Source organism: Plectropomus leopardus, chromosome 15 (assembly GCF_026936395.1).
Source record: "Plectropomus leopardus strain MGB_pleo_1.0 chromosome 15, ASM2693639v1, whole genome shotgun sequence".
Taxonomy (NCBI): Eukaryota; Metazoa; Chordata; class Actinopteri; order Perciformes; family Serranidae; genus Plectropomus; species Plectropomus leopardus.
In genome coordinates this window covers 3,180,001-3,196,903 of record NC_142190.1, presented here as the reverse complement: position 1 = coordinate 3,196,903, position 16,903 = coordinate 3,180,001, and the positions used below count along the sequence as shown (strand labels likewise).

The window sequence follows — 16,903 nt, the reverse complement described above, 5'->3', positions numbered from 1 at the left end:
CCAGAATTTTAAGATATTTTTAGAATTTTAGGGCTATTCTAAGATTTTAGGATGTTTTTAGAGTGTAGGACATTTATAGGATTTTAGGACATTTTTAGGATTTAAAGATATTTTGGAAAAATTTTAGGACATTTCTCAGATTTTAGGACATTTTTAGATTGTAGGACATTTTTAGGAATTTAGGACATTTCTCAGATTTTAGAAGGTTTCCAGATAGCAGGTTGCCTCGTGCATTTTAAAACATTTCTAGGATTTTAGGATGTTTCTAGGATTGTGGGATGTTTCTGAGACTTTAGGATGTTCCTAGGATTTTAAGATGTTTCTGGGATTTCAGGCGATTTCAGAGATTTTTGGACATTTGTGGGGTTTTAGGACATATCTAGGATTTTAGGACATTAGGGGATCCTCCACTGGCACTTTCTTTAATAAACAAGCTCTATTTTGATGCTGTTTTATTCACTCTGGCACCTTATGGTTACTGAAAGCACAAAAAAAAATCCCAGTGTGAATCACTTTATTTTAACTGTGAATTAAAAAACAGGCTGGGGGGCCACCTGGCACCCTATCAGGGGCCAGATTTGGCCCGTGGGCCATCAGTTGAGTATCCCTGCTGTCTGCAGTAAAGGCAGACTGGTGCAGATTCCCTCGCTCGCTGCACGGATGAATTTCACTCCCACGTCGCTCAGTGACCTCCGTCGCCGCGCTCTCCCAGCTGTATTTAGGCTGCAGGCCATCCATTCATCTCTACTGAGAGATGAGTTTCCTGTGCACAAATGTTTCGTTTTTTATGGCAGAATAAACAACATGCAGAGTAAATCATCATAAATGGGGCGGCGTGCACATGCAGGAGGTCCCGTCGGTCCCTCACAGTGACGCTCGGTGTTTTTATTCAGGCTTCTTTAAATCATAAATGTTTACTGCATCTGCAAACAAAACGTCTCACACCAAAGAAAAATGCTTCCGCTGCCGTTTCCCGAATATAATCTCATATGACTGATTCTCCCTTTAATTAAAAAAACATGCAGCAATAATAAAGAGATTCCTGGACACGTAACAGACTCAGAAAATGCTGTCTGAGTCGAAAAATAAATATTATAAATTCAGTTTCTCACTAGAAACAATTTTTCCTGATAACGGCATTAAACAAACATTAAATCAAATTAAAAACTCCCCACATTTCTGTCCAATGAGACTTATTAAAAAAGAAATTAAGGGACATTTGTGGAACATTAAACTGATTCACCTGTTTTAATAAAGCAGACGTACTGACCCCCAGAGTTTGTCCTACATGTTAAATCAGCAAAAAGGATAAAAAACACAGTTTTTGTTTGAATTTTATTTCACCAGCTTTTTCACACTGAAGTGAGGGATAAGTGTTTTTCATGCGAGCTGTTGCTAAGCAGCAGACGGAGTTTAAACATGAGCTGCAGACAAATATCAAGCAGACATGAACAAAGGCTTCAGAGAGGAAACAAAGCAAACGAAAAACTTCCCACAAAAGCGCCGAATTACGCAGCAGACCGACATCAAAGCTGCCGAAAACCCTTAAATATCAGCTCGCAATTAAATACCTCTTTACAGTCTGACACAAAATCCATAATTATTATTTAAAATGATGTTTTTGTAGAGACAATAAAACACAGGAAGATGCAGCCTGTCTGCTTCACATCATGTGCTTATAGACAAAAACTATTTTTCTTTTTTTTTATTCTTTTTTTAATTTTTCAGGTAATCTTCTTGTACTTTTTAATAACTTTTTTTATTGGTAATTTTAGAGTTGTTCTTTTAGTGCTTGTTGCCTTCTTCCTATGTTTAAGCGTTACAGAAGGTGTAATGCTGAGAAACATTTTACAAGAAATTGCAAGAAGAAATTTGTAAAATTATTTTAAGAAGCTAGGGAAAAACTATTTATAGCTAATTATCACAATTACATTTTTAAAATTATGTTTAAAGTTATTATAATTTTTAAGCACTTTTCCAGGTCATTTCCTTTCTTGCTTTATTTTATTTTATTTTATTTTATTTTATTTTATTTTGTTTTATTTTGTTTTTATTTATTTTTTGCTAATTTTCAGATCATTTTCTTGATAAGAAATGAAGAAAATTATTTCAATTATTTTTAATAGCTCTTGTACTTTTTTACTATTATTTTATTATATTATTATTAATTTTTTTTTGCACAGTTTTGGGTCCTTTCTTTTTTTTATTGCTCATTGCATTTTTTTTGAAAGAAAACAAGCCAATTTGCTCAAGTTTTAAATCGTTAAATATTAAGAAATGTTGAAAATGACTTTAAATTATTTTAAAAGTAAAGTAAGAAGCTAGGGAGAAACTATATTAATAGCAAATTATCATAATTATTCATTTAAAATTATGTTACAAAATTATCATATTTTTGAGGCACTTTTTCTATTTCCTTTTTTTCTATTTTCTTTCTCTCTGTTTTAACTAATCTGCAGATAATAATCAATAATCAATCAAATATTTCCTTTTTTTTTCAACTAATTTTCAGGTAATTTTTTGTACTTTTTACTAATTTTGTTGCAAAGTGTTGAGTCATTTTTTCTGCCGTAGCTCATTTCTTTCTTCCTGTGTTTTTGAAACTAATCGAGACAATTTGCTCAGGTTTCAAAGGGTTAAATTTGGGACTCATTTAAAGGGGATTCCTGATCAAACAAGCTTGTTTCGTCTCTTCTCAGGTCCAGGTGCTGCTCTACTACCTGCAGCATCCTCCCATCTCCTTCGCCGAACTGAAGCGCAACACGCTCTACTTTTCCACTGACGTTTAACCCCTTCACGCCTCCCTCAGGGCGCCGTCTGGGGAGGAGAGCGTGAGAGACTCCATACAAAGTTTGGTCCTCGCCACTCGGCCCTCCCGCCTCACCTCTTCTCCCAGCAGGCATCTCGACTGTACAGCCCCCCCCCCTCCTCCTCCTCCTCCTCCTCCTCCGACACACATACGTCCCTCCTGTCTGCACCCCCGATCCCACCTCCTCACCCCCGAGTCCTGAGAGGAGACGCAGCACGCAGGGAGGTGGTGACGGACATTTCCTGGTCGTGTAGTGGCCACACGTCCTGTTTGTTATGTGAGACGACATCCTGGGACTGCAGCGGGAACGGCCGAGGGGGTCCGGAGGCCACGGCGTGGCGCGGTGGCGCAGGATCACACCCAGACGCTGGTTTAAGGAGTCGACTTGTTTTTCTCGATCAGAGGCATTCCAGAAAAAAAACGGCATTTACATGTTAAATAATTACGTTCAGCAGCTGTTTTTGGTCAGTGTTTTTGGAGGTTTTTTTGATTTTTCCAGACAGAAATTTAAAAAAAAAAAGTTATTTGACTTTAATTTCAAAATCCAAAAATTGAAAAAATGAAAAACGTGTAATATTTTAATTCTGGGTGGGTCAGAAATGGAATATGCAGAACAGAAATGACACTTCATTTTCTTTTTTCTTATCAATGAAATAAAATATAAAAATAAATAAAATACCAAGAAAAAAAGACAAAAAAAAGGTTTTTTTTCTTTTTCTGAAACCAGAAGTTATCTGGGGCAAAAAGAAAAAATAAAATTAAAATAAATAAATAAATACAACTTCACAACAACAAATATATGATGAAAGACACTGTTTAGTCTACAATAATGTCAGAATATCAAATTCATTACAGGATTATTTATAACTGATTATAATAATAAGTTCAGTCTTTTTTACATTTCTCTCTAACCATTTTTGCACCATTGCATTGAACAATTTTTTTTTTCAAATTTTAAATCCAAGGACAACTTCTGGTTTCAGAAATTGAAAAATTACGCCAAGTTTTCAAAGGGATAAATATAAGAAATGTTCCACGAACTGCAAGAAATTCATAGATTTATAAAATAATTTAAAAAAGCTAGGGGAAAATGTCTCGGGAAAAAAATTAAATAGCTAGGGAAAACACATTTTATAGAAAATTGTCATAATTACATATTTAAAATTGTGTTATTAAATAATAATTTAAAAGCACTATTTCAAGGTCATTTCCTTTTTTTCAGGACTAATTTTCAGGTAATTTTCTTTTTACATTTGACTAATTTCTTGCGATCAAGCCAATTTGTTTCAATTTCAAAGGGTCTGATGGTAAGAAATATTCCACAAATTGCAAGAGGGAAAATGTCTAAACTCAGGACACCTTTCAGTTTCAGAAAATGAACAAAAAATACAGTTTTTTCCTTGTTTTTTTTTTTTGTTTTTTTTTAATTAAATTAAGTGGCATTTCTATTTTGTATATTAAATTTCTGACCCCATTTTTCATTTTTGGTTTTTGAAATAAAAATCAATTTCTTTTATTTAATTTTAATTAATTACTTTTTTTTCTGAAAGATAAATCCAAAGACCAAAAAGTACACTGACCCATTTTGTTTCCTTTTTTTCTGTCTTTCTGGCTTTATGCATGAGATGGAGGAGGCCGGGGTGTGTGTGTGTGTGTGTGTGAGACGATGTGGATGTACCTGAGTGTGTGTGTGTGTGTGTGTGTGTGTGTGTGTGTGTGTGTGTGTGTGTGTGTGTGTGTGTGTGTGTGTGTGTGTGTGTGTTTGTTTAAGGGACTATGAGAACTTGTGAGGTTAAGAAGCCGTCCTAATAAATTGGCCGGTGACGTGTCTCTCTGCGCTGAGAGAACCGCCCTCCCCAGTGAGTTTTGGCCAAATTAGCCGTATTTATTTTAAATATATATAAATATGTGTGCCTGTACAGTTCTGTGCAACTAGAGAAATGCTCTAAGGAGTCTGTTTTTTGAAGTTTATTCAGGTAGTGACGTTATTTTTAGTCTGATTTCCTCATTCACCATGTCCATGGTTGGTAAGCTGTACTGAAAAAAAAAAAGTCTGCCAATAGATTTCGGATCACTTTGTTAGAGGAGGAAGGCACTCTGGGACGTGAGGGGGGAGAAACACAATGAATGGAACATTTTGCTTTTTTTTCTCGTTGTTTCATTGCAAGCCTGTTCCAAGTGTCTTACTGCACCGGTATAATCGATAGAGTTGATTTGTGTAGTTGCCCTCATTGCATGTTCAGCTTGTCAATCAGACCAGGCCAGGTAACACAAAGGTAGGTTGTCTCTGCAAGGCCCTCGCTAAGACCGGCAAAAAAAAATTAAAAATTAAAAAAAAACAATGCCCATCTCTGCTCTGTACAAAGCCGACCTTTCTGCTATCCAGCCTGCGACATATCTTAAGATACTGTAAGCACTGCTAGATGAGTACTATTTGATATTTTTAATATAAGATTAAAATAAAATAAAAAATGTTGTATTTTACTTCCTTTGAGAAGAATTTCAATATACTGTAATATTGAGACTTAATGTCAATGTGAACTTTTCTTCCCCCTTTTTTTTTTAGTAAAATAAAAGTTACCAAAACACTCTCACTTTGTGTCTGTCTGTGTCAATAAAGACTGTCTCTATGGAAACATAATATCGCTAAATATATCCGCAAGCCGCAATTTTGAGGTTTTAGCCAATGTAAAGGGGCAAAATTTGCAGCCCCTTGATTGTCATCAGTTTTCCTGTGCTGCTTTTCAGAAAACTTTCACAAGCATTTCACCTCTGAAACCTGAAAAATGAGATTAAAAATAACCGGCAACTGTCCCCCAAATTGCAAAATAATATTAAATAAATAAATAAAATTAATTAAATATTTTCAAAAAACTATGACTAGATTTACTAAAAGTAATGTTACAGAAAAAATACACAATTTTAAAGGTTTTTAAGGTCATTGTTTTTTTTTTGTTTTTTTTTTGCTTTTTTCTTTCTTGCATATTTCCTGGTCATTTTCATGTAACTTTTTTTATTTTTTAAATCTGTTATCTTGCTTTGGCAACAATGTGACAAACATTCATGCCAATAAAGCTGATTTGAATTTGAGAGGGCTGCCTCGCTCTGGGTTAATCAATATCAGCTGTGCACTTCTTTTGTTTGTCTCCTGCAAAGCGGAAGAGGTCGGAGAAAAGTTTGCATTAACGTCCAGACAAACACAGAGGCGTTACTGGTATGTAAATGATCTTAAATGTTTGTTTAAAAATAAAAGTAAAGAGCGCCGGACAGCAAATTATAGAGGAGAGCGGACGAGATATCGCGAAGGTTGTTATCAGCTGTCTTTGCTTCAAACTCTGTGCGCGTTCACATAAAAACGAGTCAAATGACGTGTTCAGCGCCTCATTTGACTCGTATAAATGATCGATCGCGTGCCGCCCATTTCCGCATTTAAAGAATATTAACATGCGCAAAATGTTAAAAATTTTTTTACACTCTTGATTTATTTATTTGTTGATGACGTCACTTTGACCCTCTTTTTTCAGCTTTATTTAACAAAATATTTGTATAAAATAGTCAAACAAAAATTGACATAATACACAGAAGATAATAAATAAGGATAAACATTGTATCAACACACAAGCCGGTGAATATATTTAAAATGTTATCAAGATTTCAAAATAAATGATCACATTACAACAGTGGTTTCAGCAAATAAGTTTTTGTAAAAATCTAAATATTTGTTGCTTTTTTTGTTATTGATGAGAGGGAGAGAGGAAAGGGTTAAATTAAAATCATAAAAAAAGAAAGTAGAAAGAAAATTTTTAATTTTTGTTTGTGGATAAAGAATTTCCCCAATAAAATGAAAATAATAACCACCAACATAATTTAAAAGTATTAAAATGTATTACAGCACGAAGTGACACCGTAGCTTCAATAAGGGAGCTGACAAAAAAAGAGGCAAACAGTGAATTCACAAGTTATTATAGATGACGTGTTTATGCTGTTTTATCGCTGTTACTTTTAACATGACAGCTGCTCATTCTGCAGCTCTGAAACTTTAAATTTAGTGCAGCAAATCTAATTATTATGATCAAGAATTATATTTAGCCCTGACACTAACGAACCTTAACCTGCTTTTAAGAATTTTTCGCCTTTCTCAAGAAAATCATGTATTTTTAAATTTGGTAACTTTAAAAGTGTTTTTAATAAATAGTGATAATAATAATAATAATAATAATAATAATAATAATAATAATAATAATAATAATAATAACAACAACACATTACAATGAATTGAAAAAATAAATAAATTATTAATAATTGTTTTAATAAATAATTAATAGTAAAATCAAGAAAATCATGTATTTTTAAATTTGGTGACTTTAAAAGCGTTTTTAATAAATAGTGATAATAATAATAATAATAATAACACATTACAATGAATTGAAAAAATAAATAAATTATTAATAATTGTTTTAATAAATAATTAATAGTAAACAAATCAATGGTGAAACACAGTCATTTATTATGGAGGCTTTTTGGGTTTTATTTCTAATATTTCTAAAATCAAAAAGGCACATTTGTGTTGTGTTTCCTCTGTCTAAACAAAGTCAAACACTGACACTTTATAGTCTGAGCTGTTTATTTGAGATTTAAATGAAAGTCTGCACTGTAACAACTTCAACTTATTTTAAATTTAAAAAAATAAATCCATGACCCTGTGGTTTGGATTTTCTCCGGCTGTACTCCCAATTTATCAAAAACATCCGCCTAAAATGTCTTTATAGGTCCATAAAGCTCCGTTATCCTGGGACTGCAGTCATAAACCCAAAATAAAATCTCTCTCTCTGTAAACTCTCTCTTTATGAGAAATGTGTTTAAGTTTACTACACAATAAAAATAATATATAACATAGATATTCTCAACTCAAACTAGAAACAACAATATTATTAAAATAAAATTAAAGATTTTGTGCTCATGGACACTCGTAAACTTCAAGAAGAAAAGTTCTGAACAAGTTAATAATAAAAAACATCTTTATTGTCACATAAATAATAAATCTGATGTGGATTAGTTTAATGAACACATCATTCAAATGTTTTACAACAAAAAAAAATATTAATCTGAGTCTGATTTTTGTTGGTCGTGACTCAGATTGAAGAGAAATTCGGCTCAGACGCAGATTTCTCCACATGAAGTTGTTTTTTTAGCTCAAAGTGTTCGTTTGGTAAACGTAACCTCAAACCGTCACTTTTAACCAAATGTATCACTTCAATCCTCCGTGCGCGTAAATATTCCCACATGGCTCATAGAAATGAGCATCCATTAAGTCCACAGATCGGCTCTTCAAGTGTTTCACCGTAAATAATATTCGATGGCGGCGGAGAACGCGGCGAAGCCTCCACATCCCAGCACCCCCGCCTTCAGACCAGCTACAAAACAAAAAGGAAAAACATGTGACCACAAGAGAAATATGCAAAACCTTTAATATAAACATTAGAGTGAATACACGTTACGTACCACGAAATCCAATAGCTCCTCCGGTGACACAGCCGCTGTACACGGCGTTCTTCCAGTCCGAAACTCCTCTGTGCTGCAATTAACAACAAACAAGACAGAAGTTAATGAAAAATACCAATAAATGGCTTAAATTAATTTTAAAAAAACGAGCAAACTATAATATAAAATAAATATAATTTATTTTTCACAGTAAAATTTGCAAGAATATTGGTCATATTTTTTTTAATTTTATTTTTATTTTTAATTTATTATAATTATTTATTTTATTTTTTTTCTGATATTTTTAAACCTGGAAGATGACACATGCTTTGTACTTTAACGGTGTCTTTTAACCCCACGTCTGCCAGACTGGCACAACACAGAAATAACAACAAACTTACTAATTATATCTCAGCTGTGATTATTTGGATCAGTGGTGTTTTATTAAAATTTATTTTGCACATCATCATTTGGAGAATCAATGACAGCAGTTTAGCACCAGAGGGCGCCACCTCACCATGTTGAGGAACAGAACACAAACACGAGCTCCCCTAAAACATCCCAAATTATATTTATAGCAAATTATCATAATTACATATCGAAAATTATGTTATAGAATCATTCTCATTAAAAATTATTTTCTTTATTGATGTTTTTTTTTTTTTTTAAATTTGCAAGTTACTTCTTGGCAGGTTGCTCTGTGTCTGTATTTCTCTTTTTTTTTTTAAAGAATTCAAACTAATCTGCTCAGTGTTCAAAGGGTTAAATGCATGTGAGAGGCATCTGAATGCAACACAAGAAAAGTGATATTGATCCAGGTTTCAAAGGGTTAATTATCTGAAACCTGGACTGAGCAAATTGGTGTGTTTTTTTTTCCAAAAACATGGGGAAAAAATTGTGGAAAATTCTGTTACAAAATTAATTAAATTAATTTAATTTAATTTAATTTTTTAAGCACTTTTTAAGGCCATTTCTTTTTTCCAAAACTAATTTTCTTGTACTTTTTACTGTTTTTTTCTCACTTTTGGATCATTTCTTCTTTTGTTTTTACAAGGTTTAATGTAAGAAATTTTCCACAAATTGCAAGAAATTAGTAGATTTGGGAAATTATTTTTTAAAAAACTGGCGAAAATTGTCTGGGGGGTAAAAAAGGAAAAAGCAAGAGGAAAAACTATATTTATAGCAAATTTTCATAATTAAATATTGAATTATTATATTCAAAATTATGTTACAGGATATTTTTCCTTACTTTATATTTTTAAATTTTTTATTCTAACTGTTCAAATTTTCTGAAATTTGCCAGCTGGTTACATGACGTCAGTATGACGGCAGCGCACAGCGAGGAGACGCGGAGCGACGTACTGATTCTATGATGCACTCTGTGCAGGAGAACATGGCGCCCACGATGGCGAAGTTCTTGGCGTAGGACATCCCCCTCTGTCCCATGTCTTTGAGGACTTCTCGTGCCGTCGGCGTTCTCAGAGGGTCTTTGGGGTCGAAGCCGACGTTGGTGTCGATGCCGGCGGTGAAAACACCGAAAGCTCCTCCGAGGACGAACCCTGCAGAGAGAAAAAAAACCACACAAACGTGAGTGTTTGCACAATAACATCAAAACAATATTTACACGCAGTGTCGTACTTTTCTCCTCTGAGCTGAGAAATATTTCTGCCCTCAGAGTGATTCATCATGAACGTGTGACATGCAGGAAACATTACAGCTCATTATTCATATTACTGATTAATCTTTGATCTGTAAAGCACTAAATTATCACAGATTCCCATACTGTATATAAAATAATATAATTATAAAATATTAATAAAAAATAATAGATAAAAATAAAAAAAACACTCCAAAATGATGAGATGAGCCTTTGTTGATTCCTAGAGATGAAATTCAGCACAAAGACAAAAATAAGTATAGAAATATAGATATAAATAAAATAAGATGTAGAAGGAAAAAAACAGAATTATACAAGAATAACTAAAGACAAAGTTTACAGTTAAACGTCATAGCAAGATTAAAAAATAGTGCGTAATGTAATGATACAATAACATGAACAACAATAATAATAATTATACAAATTATAAAATAATAATGTGCTACTACTACTATTATTACTACTACTACTACTACTAATAATAATAATTAGTATTACTGTAAATAAAGTAAGAAAAATGATTTTATGCTACTACTACTAATGATGATAATAATCATAATAATAATAAAAATATGACATATTCTGTAGAATAGCAGATAAATAGAATATAAAATGTAATATACAGAATGGTAGAATATAGAAAAGTAAAGTACAGTATGTATATGTATATTATATTACAAAATATAATCATAGTAATAATGTTTGAAATCAATTAAGACAATCATTTTCATAATATAATAATCAAATAATAAATATTTTATATAGTACTTTTAAAAAAAGGCAAAAAATAAATTGAATGATTAAATAATAAATGATGTACAAACACTACATATGCTTGTGTGTGTGTGTGTGTGTGTGTATATATATGTATAGAGTTTGTGTATAAGGTAAGCCAAAGGAACTACACAGAAAGTGAGTAAAATAAGTTAAAAATAAAATAAATTGATAAAGATAAAATTAAAGCTAAATGAAAATGATAATAATAATAATAATAATAATAATTGCAATAATAATAATAATAAACTTTATACTACCACTACTTCTACTACTAGTAATAATAATTACCTTCATTATCATTTTTATAACATTAAAAAAAAATAAATGAATAAAAGCTACATGTGAAGCTGGCTGAAGATAATGTTGTTTTCTGTCAATAAAATTCGGCTAATATATTTTCAGCTTTACATGACGCCTCAGACTGCTGTTTGGCAGCTGTGTGTCGCCTGCAGACTCACACACACACATTAATCTGTTTTTAGATATATTTTTGTTATATTTTGTTATAAACTGTTGTTTTGCAGCTGCGTGTCGCCTGCAGACTCACACACACACATTAATCTGTTTTTAGATGTATTTTTGTTGTTATATTTTGTTATAAACTGTTGTTTTGCAGCTGTGTGTCGCCTGCAGACTCACACACACACATTAATCTGTTATCAGATATATTTTTGTTGTTATATTTTGTTATAAACTGCTGTTTTGCAGCTGTGTGTCGCCTGCAGACTCACACACACACATTAATCTGTTTTTAGATGTATTTTTGTTGTTATATTTTGTTATAAACTGCTGTTTTGCAGCTGTGTGTCGCCTGCAGACTCACACACACACATTAATCTGTTATCAGGTGTATTTGTTTTTGTCATATTTGGTCCTAAACTGTTGTTAAATGTATTAAATGTGTAATATTTCACCTCCCACGCAGGCCAGCGCCGCCTTGAAGCTGCAGCTCTCCATCGCTCTCTCGATCATCTTCTGCTCGTCGCTTTTCGGAGGCACCGGCAGCCCGCCGATCACCCCGGGACTCAGCTCCTTGATGGGCCTCTTGTCCCCGATCAGGTGCTCCATGATCAGGCTGTACTGGAGCGGAGGGCTGTCCGGACCCGGACTCTGTAGGTCGGATCCAGCACCGCCTGCAGCTCCCGAAGAGGCCGCCATGTTTCTCAATGACACGGCGATGAAAGTAAATGTAGTCCAACACCAGCGCGTGCTGATTCCACGCATTTTGTCTGCGGAAACAAATGTTTTATATTTAAGAAATATTAACCACGTGTATTTAAGTGTATACATTTATTAAAGGAAGGAAATGAGAAAAGTTATCTCATGGCTTATTTAAAAAAAATGCTTTGTTGTCGCATAAGTTTTTATTTAAATTCGTGTCAACACATTCGACACAAAACGTCAACCTGCCGATGTGACGTCAGCAGCAGCAGCAGCAGTAAATTTAACCCTTTACGGCCCACTTTAATATCACAGTGTGCACTGGAATATGATCTTAAACGGCTCTGAAAATAAAGCTTGAAAAAAAAACATCAATATTATTTTCTGCTTTCATTGGGTTCATTTTTTTAAACAACACCAGCCCTAATCATAAACTAAAAATATTCATTAAATTTCAGTCTCATTGCATTACTAGAACTTAACAGTGTGAATGTCACAGTTTTGTTTGTAAAATATTTGTAAATATTACCCTAAAAAGTTAAAAAAAAAAAAAAAAAAGAATTGCTGAAAACTAAATAAGTTACAAAAAATACAATAAAAAAATTGATTAAAGTAAATAAGAAATTAATTGTTGAAAACTAAATTAGTTTAAAAATACATTTAAAAATAACTATAGAGTAAAGTAAATAAATAAATAAATAAATTCAAACACATTTTTGAAAACTAAATAAGATGAAAAATATCTTTAAAAAAACATTAAACATGATTATTGAGTTGAAAATAAACTTAATAATTATATTGTTGGAGGGAAAAATCATAGATCATGTATGTATACACACTGTATATATTTATATCATTATATTACTGGATATTTGAAAGTATGCCTAGTTTTTAAAAATAAATTGTTGAAAACTAAATTAGTTTAAATACATTTAAAAATAACTATTGAGTGAAATAAATAAATCAATAAACTCAAATACATTTTTGAAAAATAAATAAAATGATACACTTAAAAGAATTAAATAGAATTATTGAGTTAAAAATACTGGATATTTGAACGTATGCCTAATTTAAAAAAAAAAAAATTGTTGAAAGCTAAATACGTTTAAAAAAAAATTAAAATAATTATTGTGTTAAATAAATAGACTAATAAATTCAAACATTTTTTGAAAACTAAATAAGTTAAAATATATATATATATAAAATATAAATATTGAGTTAAAAAAAACCTAAATAATCACATTTTTGTAGGCAAAAAAAGATACTTAAAAAATCCATTAGCTCTTCCTGGAACTTGATCACTATAACGACTACATTTCCCAGAAGCCTCCGCGAGCACTGCGCCAAAACTCCTCTCCGCGCGCTCCACCTACCGGCTCGAGCAGGCCGGTGGTGGCACTTTAATGACTCGCGTGCGTGAGGCGGAGGCGGCAGCAGCATCCTGATCAAACAACAACAGCAGCGGCAGCACCGACACACCGACCAGGTGAGTTTCAGCTTTTCGTGTCAGTCTGCCGCCACATTTCTTCTTGTTTCCACCGACGCGAGGAGTTAAAACGTTCAAACTTTACGGTTGACGCTGTTCGTCGGTTACAGACGCTGTCAGAGAGAGTCGCGCGGGCTCAGCGGAGACGTTAAACTGACTTTAGTGACAGCTAGTTTGTTAGCAGCGTTAACTTAGCATCGTTTTTAATTTAATGAGTCACCGTGAAGCAGTCTGTCCTGGCACTGCTGTCTCTAAATGAGCCGGAGGACAGGTTGTCTTCATGTTGAGTGAATGTGTCACCGTGCGAGTGTCACGTCAGGTAAATAAGTCGAAAAAACGCCGTGAAAACAGGTACGGTTTTACGGTTTAAAGGGCTTCAAATGCTGAATTTTACTTGGTAACGTTGCAGCGAGTTCAACAGGATCAGTGCTGGATCAATACTGCCCATCTTCCTTTTATTGTCTCAATTTTCAGTCCATCATAGCTGAAAGTAAAAGTCTTTACAGATCTTTAGATTATGTAAACGAATTTTAAAAATTACTAGGATTTGTTTATATTTTATTTTAATGTGGCCCTGTTTAAGTTATACATTTTTAAAAATCTTGTATCTCAATTGGTTTGACTTTTTTAAAACATGGAGAGAACATGATGAACAAAAAAAAAAAAGAGAAATGATCACCCCCAAAATAGCTAAATAAATAAAAATAAAATTAGTTGAAAAAGGAAATAACGAGGACGTGGTCCAAAATACGCAAAGGATTTTTAAAAAAAAAAGTTAGAAGAAAAAGAAAAAAAAGACCTAAAATGACCTAAGTCTAAAAAATGCAGTGTAAACAGTCAGTATTTTACCCTTAAAATGGCTTAAAATCCTGAATTTTACTTGGTAACGTTGCAAACAGGATCAGTGCTGGATCAATACTGCCCATCTTCCTTTTATTGTCTCAATTTTCAGTCCATCATAGCTGAAAGTAAAAGTCTTTACAGACCTTTAGATTATGTAAACGAATTTGAAAAATTACCAGGATTTGTTTATATTTTATTTTAATGTGGCCCTGTTTAAGTTACACATTTTTAAAAATCTTGTATCTCAATAGGTACTTTCTGGTAAACCCTTTGAAACCTGTGCAAATTGGTTTGACTTTTTTAAAACATGGAGAGAAGATGATGAACAACAAAAAAAGAGAAATGATCACCCCCAAAATAGCTAAATAAATGAAAATAAAATTAGTTGAAAAAGGAAATAACCGGGATTTGGTCCAAAATACGCAAAGGATTTAAAAAAAAAAAAGTTAGAAGAAAATTAAATGGAAAATAAGCAAAAAACGAAAAGACCTAAAATGACTTAAGTCTAAAAAATACAGTGAAAACAGTCAGTATTTTACCCTTAAAATGAAGCGACAAAGTGACATCTGCCTTTTATTGTCTCAATTTTTAGTCCTTCATAGCTGGAAGTAAAAGTCTTTACATAGCAAACCAAAATAGCAAAGAAATACAAGAAAATTACCTAAAAATTGTTATAAAAAATTATAAATAAATCTAAAATTATTGTAGTTATAAAATGTCTTTTGTGGACACTTTTCCCTGATTTTTGTGCCATTTATTCAACAGCCCCCCCCCTTTTTTTTTTTTAACCAAAAGCTTGTTTTGTCACTATTTTCTAAAACCAATTTGCTCATGTTTCAAAGATTCAAATAGTATTTTATGGTTTAAATGACTTCAAATCCTGACATTATTGACATTGACTTTGACCTCTGTACCTCAGTAGTAGGTATGAGAGTTGTTCCGATACTGATACTAGTATCAGAAATGCTGGATGGGGTGGTGCATGCTGTGCACTACATACCGTGAGTTTAATAGAAAGAGGAGTGCTCGTATTTGTGACGGTATTGAAAAACATACCTTCAGGATTTCTAAATATCATGGTATACTGTAATATTGCGATACTGCTTAAGCCTAATCAGAGCATCGCTAGTAGAAGTAACGTTGTTTAAGGAATGCAAATATTTACTTTTACCATTATTTTACAAGTTTTCGAATCAATGAAAGTTTTCTTCTCAGATCTTTATGCATGGTAACTGCTGTTTAGCACCTGCTATCCTTCCCAAAATAAATCTGCAAAGTACAAATTAATTAATCAATTAGATGCCGCTTATGTTTTCTTGTGTTTTTTGTAAATCTCACATGGTAGCTGCCTTTTTTGGTCCCACTTTAGTGCGCTGCGAGCGGTTTCTCCCCACATGATCAGCCAGCTGTTTGTTCCTCATTAGATCGGTGCCATGTGAAGCAGTCAGACAAGGCTGTGTTGTGTTTAGTGTGCTTCTTTGTGAAAGGTTGTTTAATAGGTCCTTAAATGCTCCATCACAGCAAACCATCCTGACTAAGCTCCTGTGTGCGACTCTCCTGCTGCCACGTAACATTTACTTGTAACCTACATTTCTAAAGTTTTCCAGAAACATCAGATCACTACCGAAAAAAGTGTCACTCGAATAATAAACCTTTTTCTATTTCTGTCCTGGTTTGGCCGTGCAGCATAATTGGACTTTTCAATAATGACAAAAGAGAAAGGAAAGTTGTAAAATATCCTAATTGCAGAGTTTACGTTGTAGTTTTTGTGTTTATAGGAGAGGCCAGGCAGGCAGGAGAACGCGCATGAGTCCTTTGGGAGTAACCAAATGACAGCTTTCACTTTCTTCTGTTCCTTTTGATTACGCCGGCAGAAAAGGGGAGTTCAAATACGAGCATTGCACCAGCCATTTATGAGGCAGTGACTGTGAATGTTGTTTGTAGGTAATTACAGCCCGTGTTTTTCTCATGGTTAACCATCCAAGAAAGGGAAATAGTCTTCGGCTTCTGGGCTGCGTTCAGCGCGGCACAAAAAGGCACAGAGGGAGGCTGGTGTGGTATGGATGTAATGATGCACAGTCAGACTGCACCACTGTATACAGTTTTTCAACCATTGTCATGCACTGATAGATAAGGCTGGGTATCAGTAAGGAGTGGGCAATATGGCCATAAAATAATCTAATATTTTAGGGTATTCTTCCATTAACGATATTCTTGATGCTATGACAAAAATTAGGGTTTGCTGGGCCGATACAGATTATTAGTACTTTATGAGACCAATAAGTGATATTTGGAACTGAAAATATTTAATCAAAACTGAAAATTTCAACAACATATACACAAGTTCCCTGTAACTTTTTTTTATTATAATGTTCAGTGAAAATTTAAATAAAAAATAATGAGTAAAAACAGCTCCCTGAGGTTTTACAAAGTAAAAGTTCCTTCCATGCTGACACTTTCGATAATCTGTTGACCCCAAAATACTGATAATATTTTATTAGTTATATTGAGAACAAAATAAATAATAATAAGTGTTATAGTTACAGAATGTGTCAACATAAATGAAGTGCGTCTTCAAATATTCTTTAAACAAAAAAATATCTTTCAGTTCTTCCACATCCCGAATGTGCTCTGTTAGATTGAGATCTGGTGACTGCGGAGACGATTTGAGTACAGTGAACTCATTGTC

General features: G+C 33.2%; 3 protein-coding genes across 8 annotated transcripts in view; 2 read left to right on the top strand and 1 right to left on the bottom strand.

The window, feature by feature from the left end:
- Positions 1 to 5,403, top strand: part of abr (ABR activator of RhoGEF and GTPase) — a 206,390-nt gene extending 200,987 nt beyond the window's left edge. For all 3 annotated transcript variants that reach the window (XM_088088944.1, XM_088088945.1, XM_088088946.1), the window contains exon 23: positions 2,700 to 5,403. In XM_088088944.1, coding sequence (XP_087945070.1) covers positions 2,700 to 2,789 — 90 coding nt within the window. In that variant the 3' untranslated portion in view covers positions 2,790 to 5,403. The remainder of the gene's footprint in view (positions 1 to 2,699) is intronic.
- A 2,406-nt stretch (positions 5,404 to 7,809) lies between these two features.
- Positions 7,810 to 11,905, bottom strand: timm22 (translocase of inner mitochondrial membrane 22 homolog (yeast)). Its single transcript, XM_088088947.1, has 4 exons — positions 11,639 to 11,905; positions 9,653 to 9,849; positions 8,312 to 8,384; positions 7,810 to 8,223 (listed from the first exon to the last, which is right to left on the bottom strand). The coding sequence occupies exons 1-4, from the start codon at positions 11,880 to 11,882 to the stop codon at positions 8,147 to 8,149; spliced, it is 591 nt and encodes a 196-aa protein (XP_087945073.1). The 5' UTR covers positions 11,883 to 11,905; the 3' UTR covers positions 7,810 to 8,146.
- Positions 11,906 to 13,256: 1,351 nt separating this feature from the next.
- The window catches only part of specc1 (sperm antigen with calponin homology and coiled-coil domains 1), a 118,311-nt gene continuing 114,664 nt past the window's right edge, over positions 13,257 to 16,903 (top strand). For 3 of the 4 annotated variants that reach the window (XM_088088301.1, XM_088088299.1, XM_088088298.1), the window contains exon 1: positions 13,257 to 13,371. The gene's annotated coding sequence lies outside the window, so the exon portion shown is untranslated. The remainder of the gene's footprint in view (positions 13,372 to 16,903) is intronic. The other variant, XM_088088300.1, reaches the window with a different exon arrangement.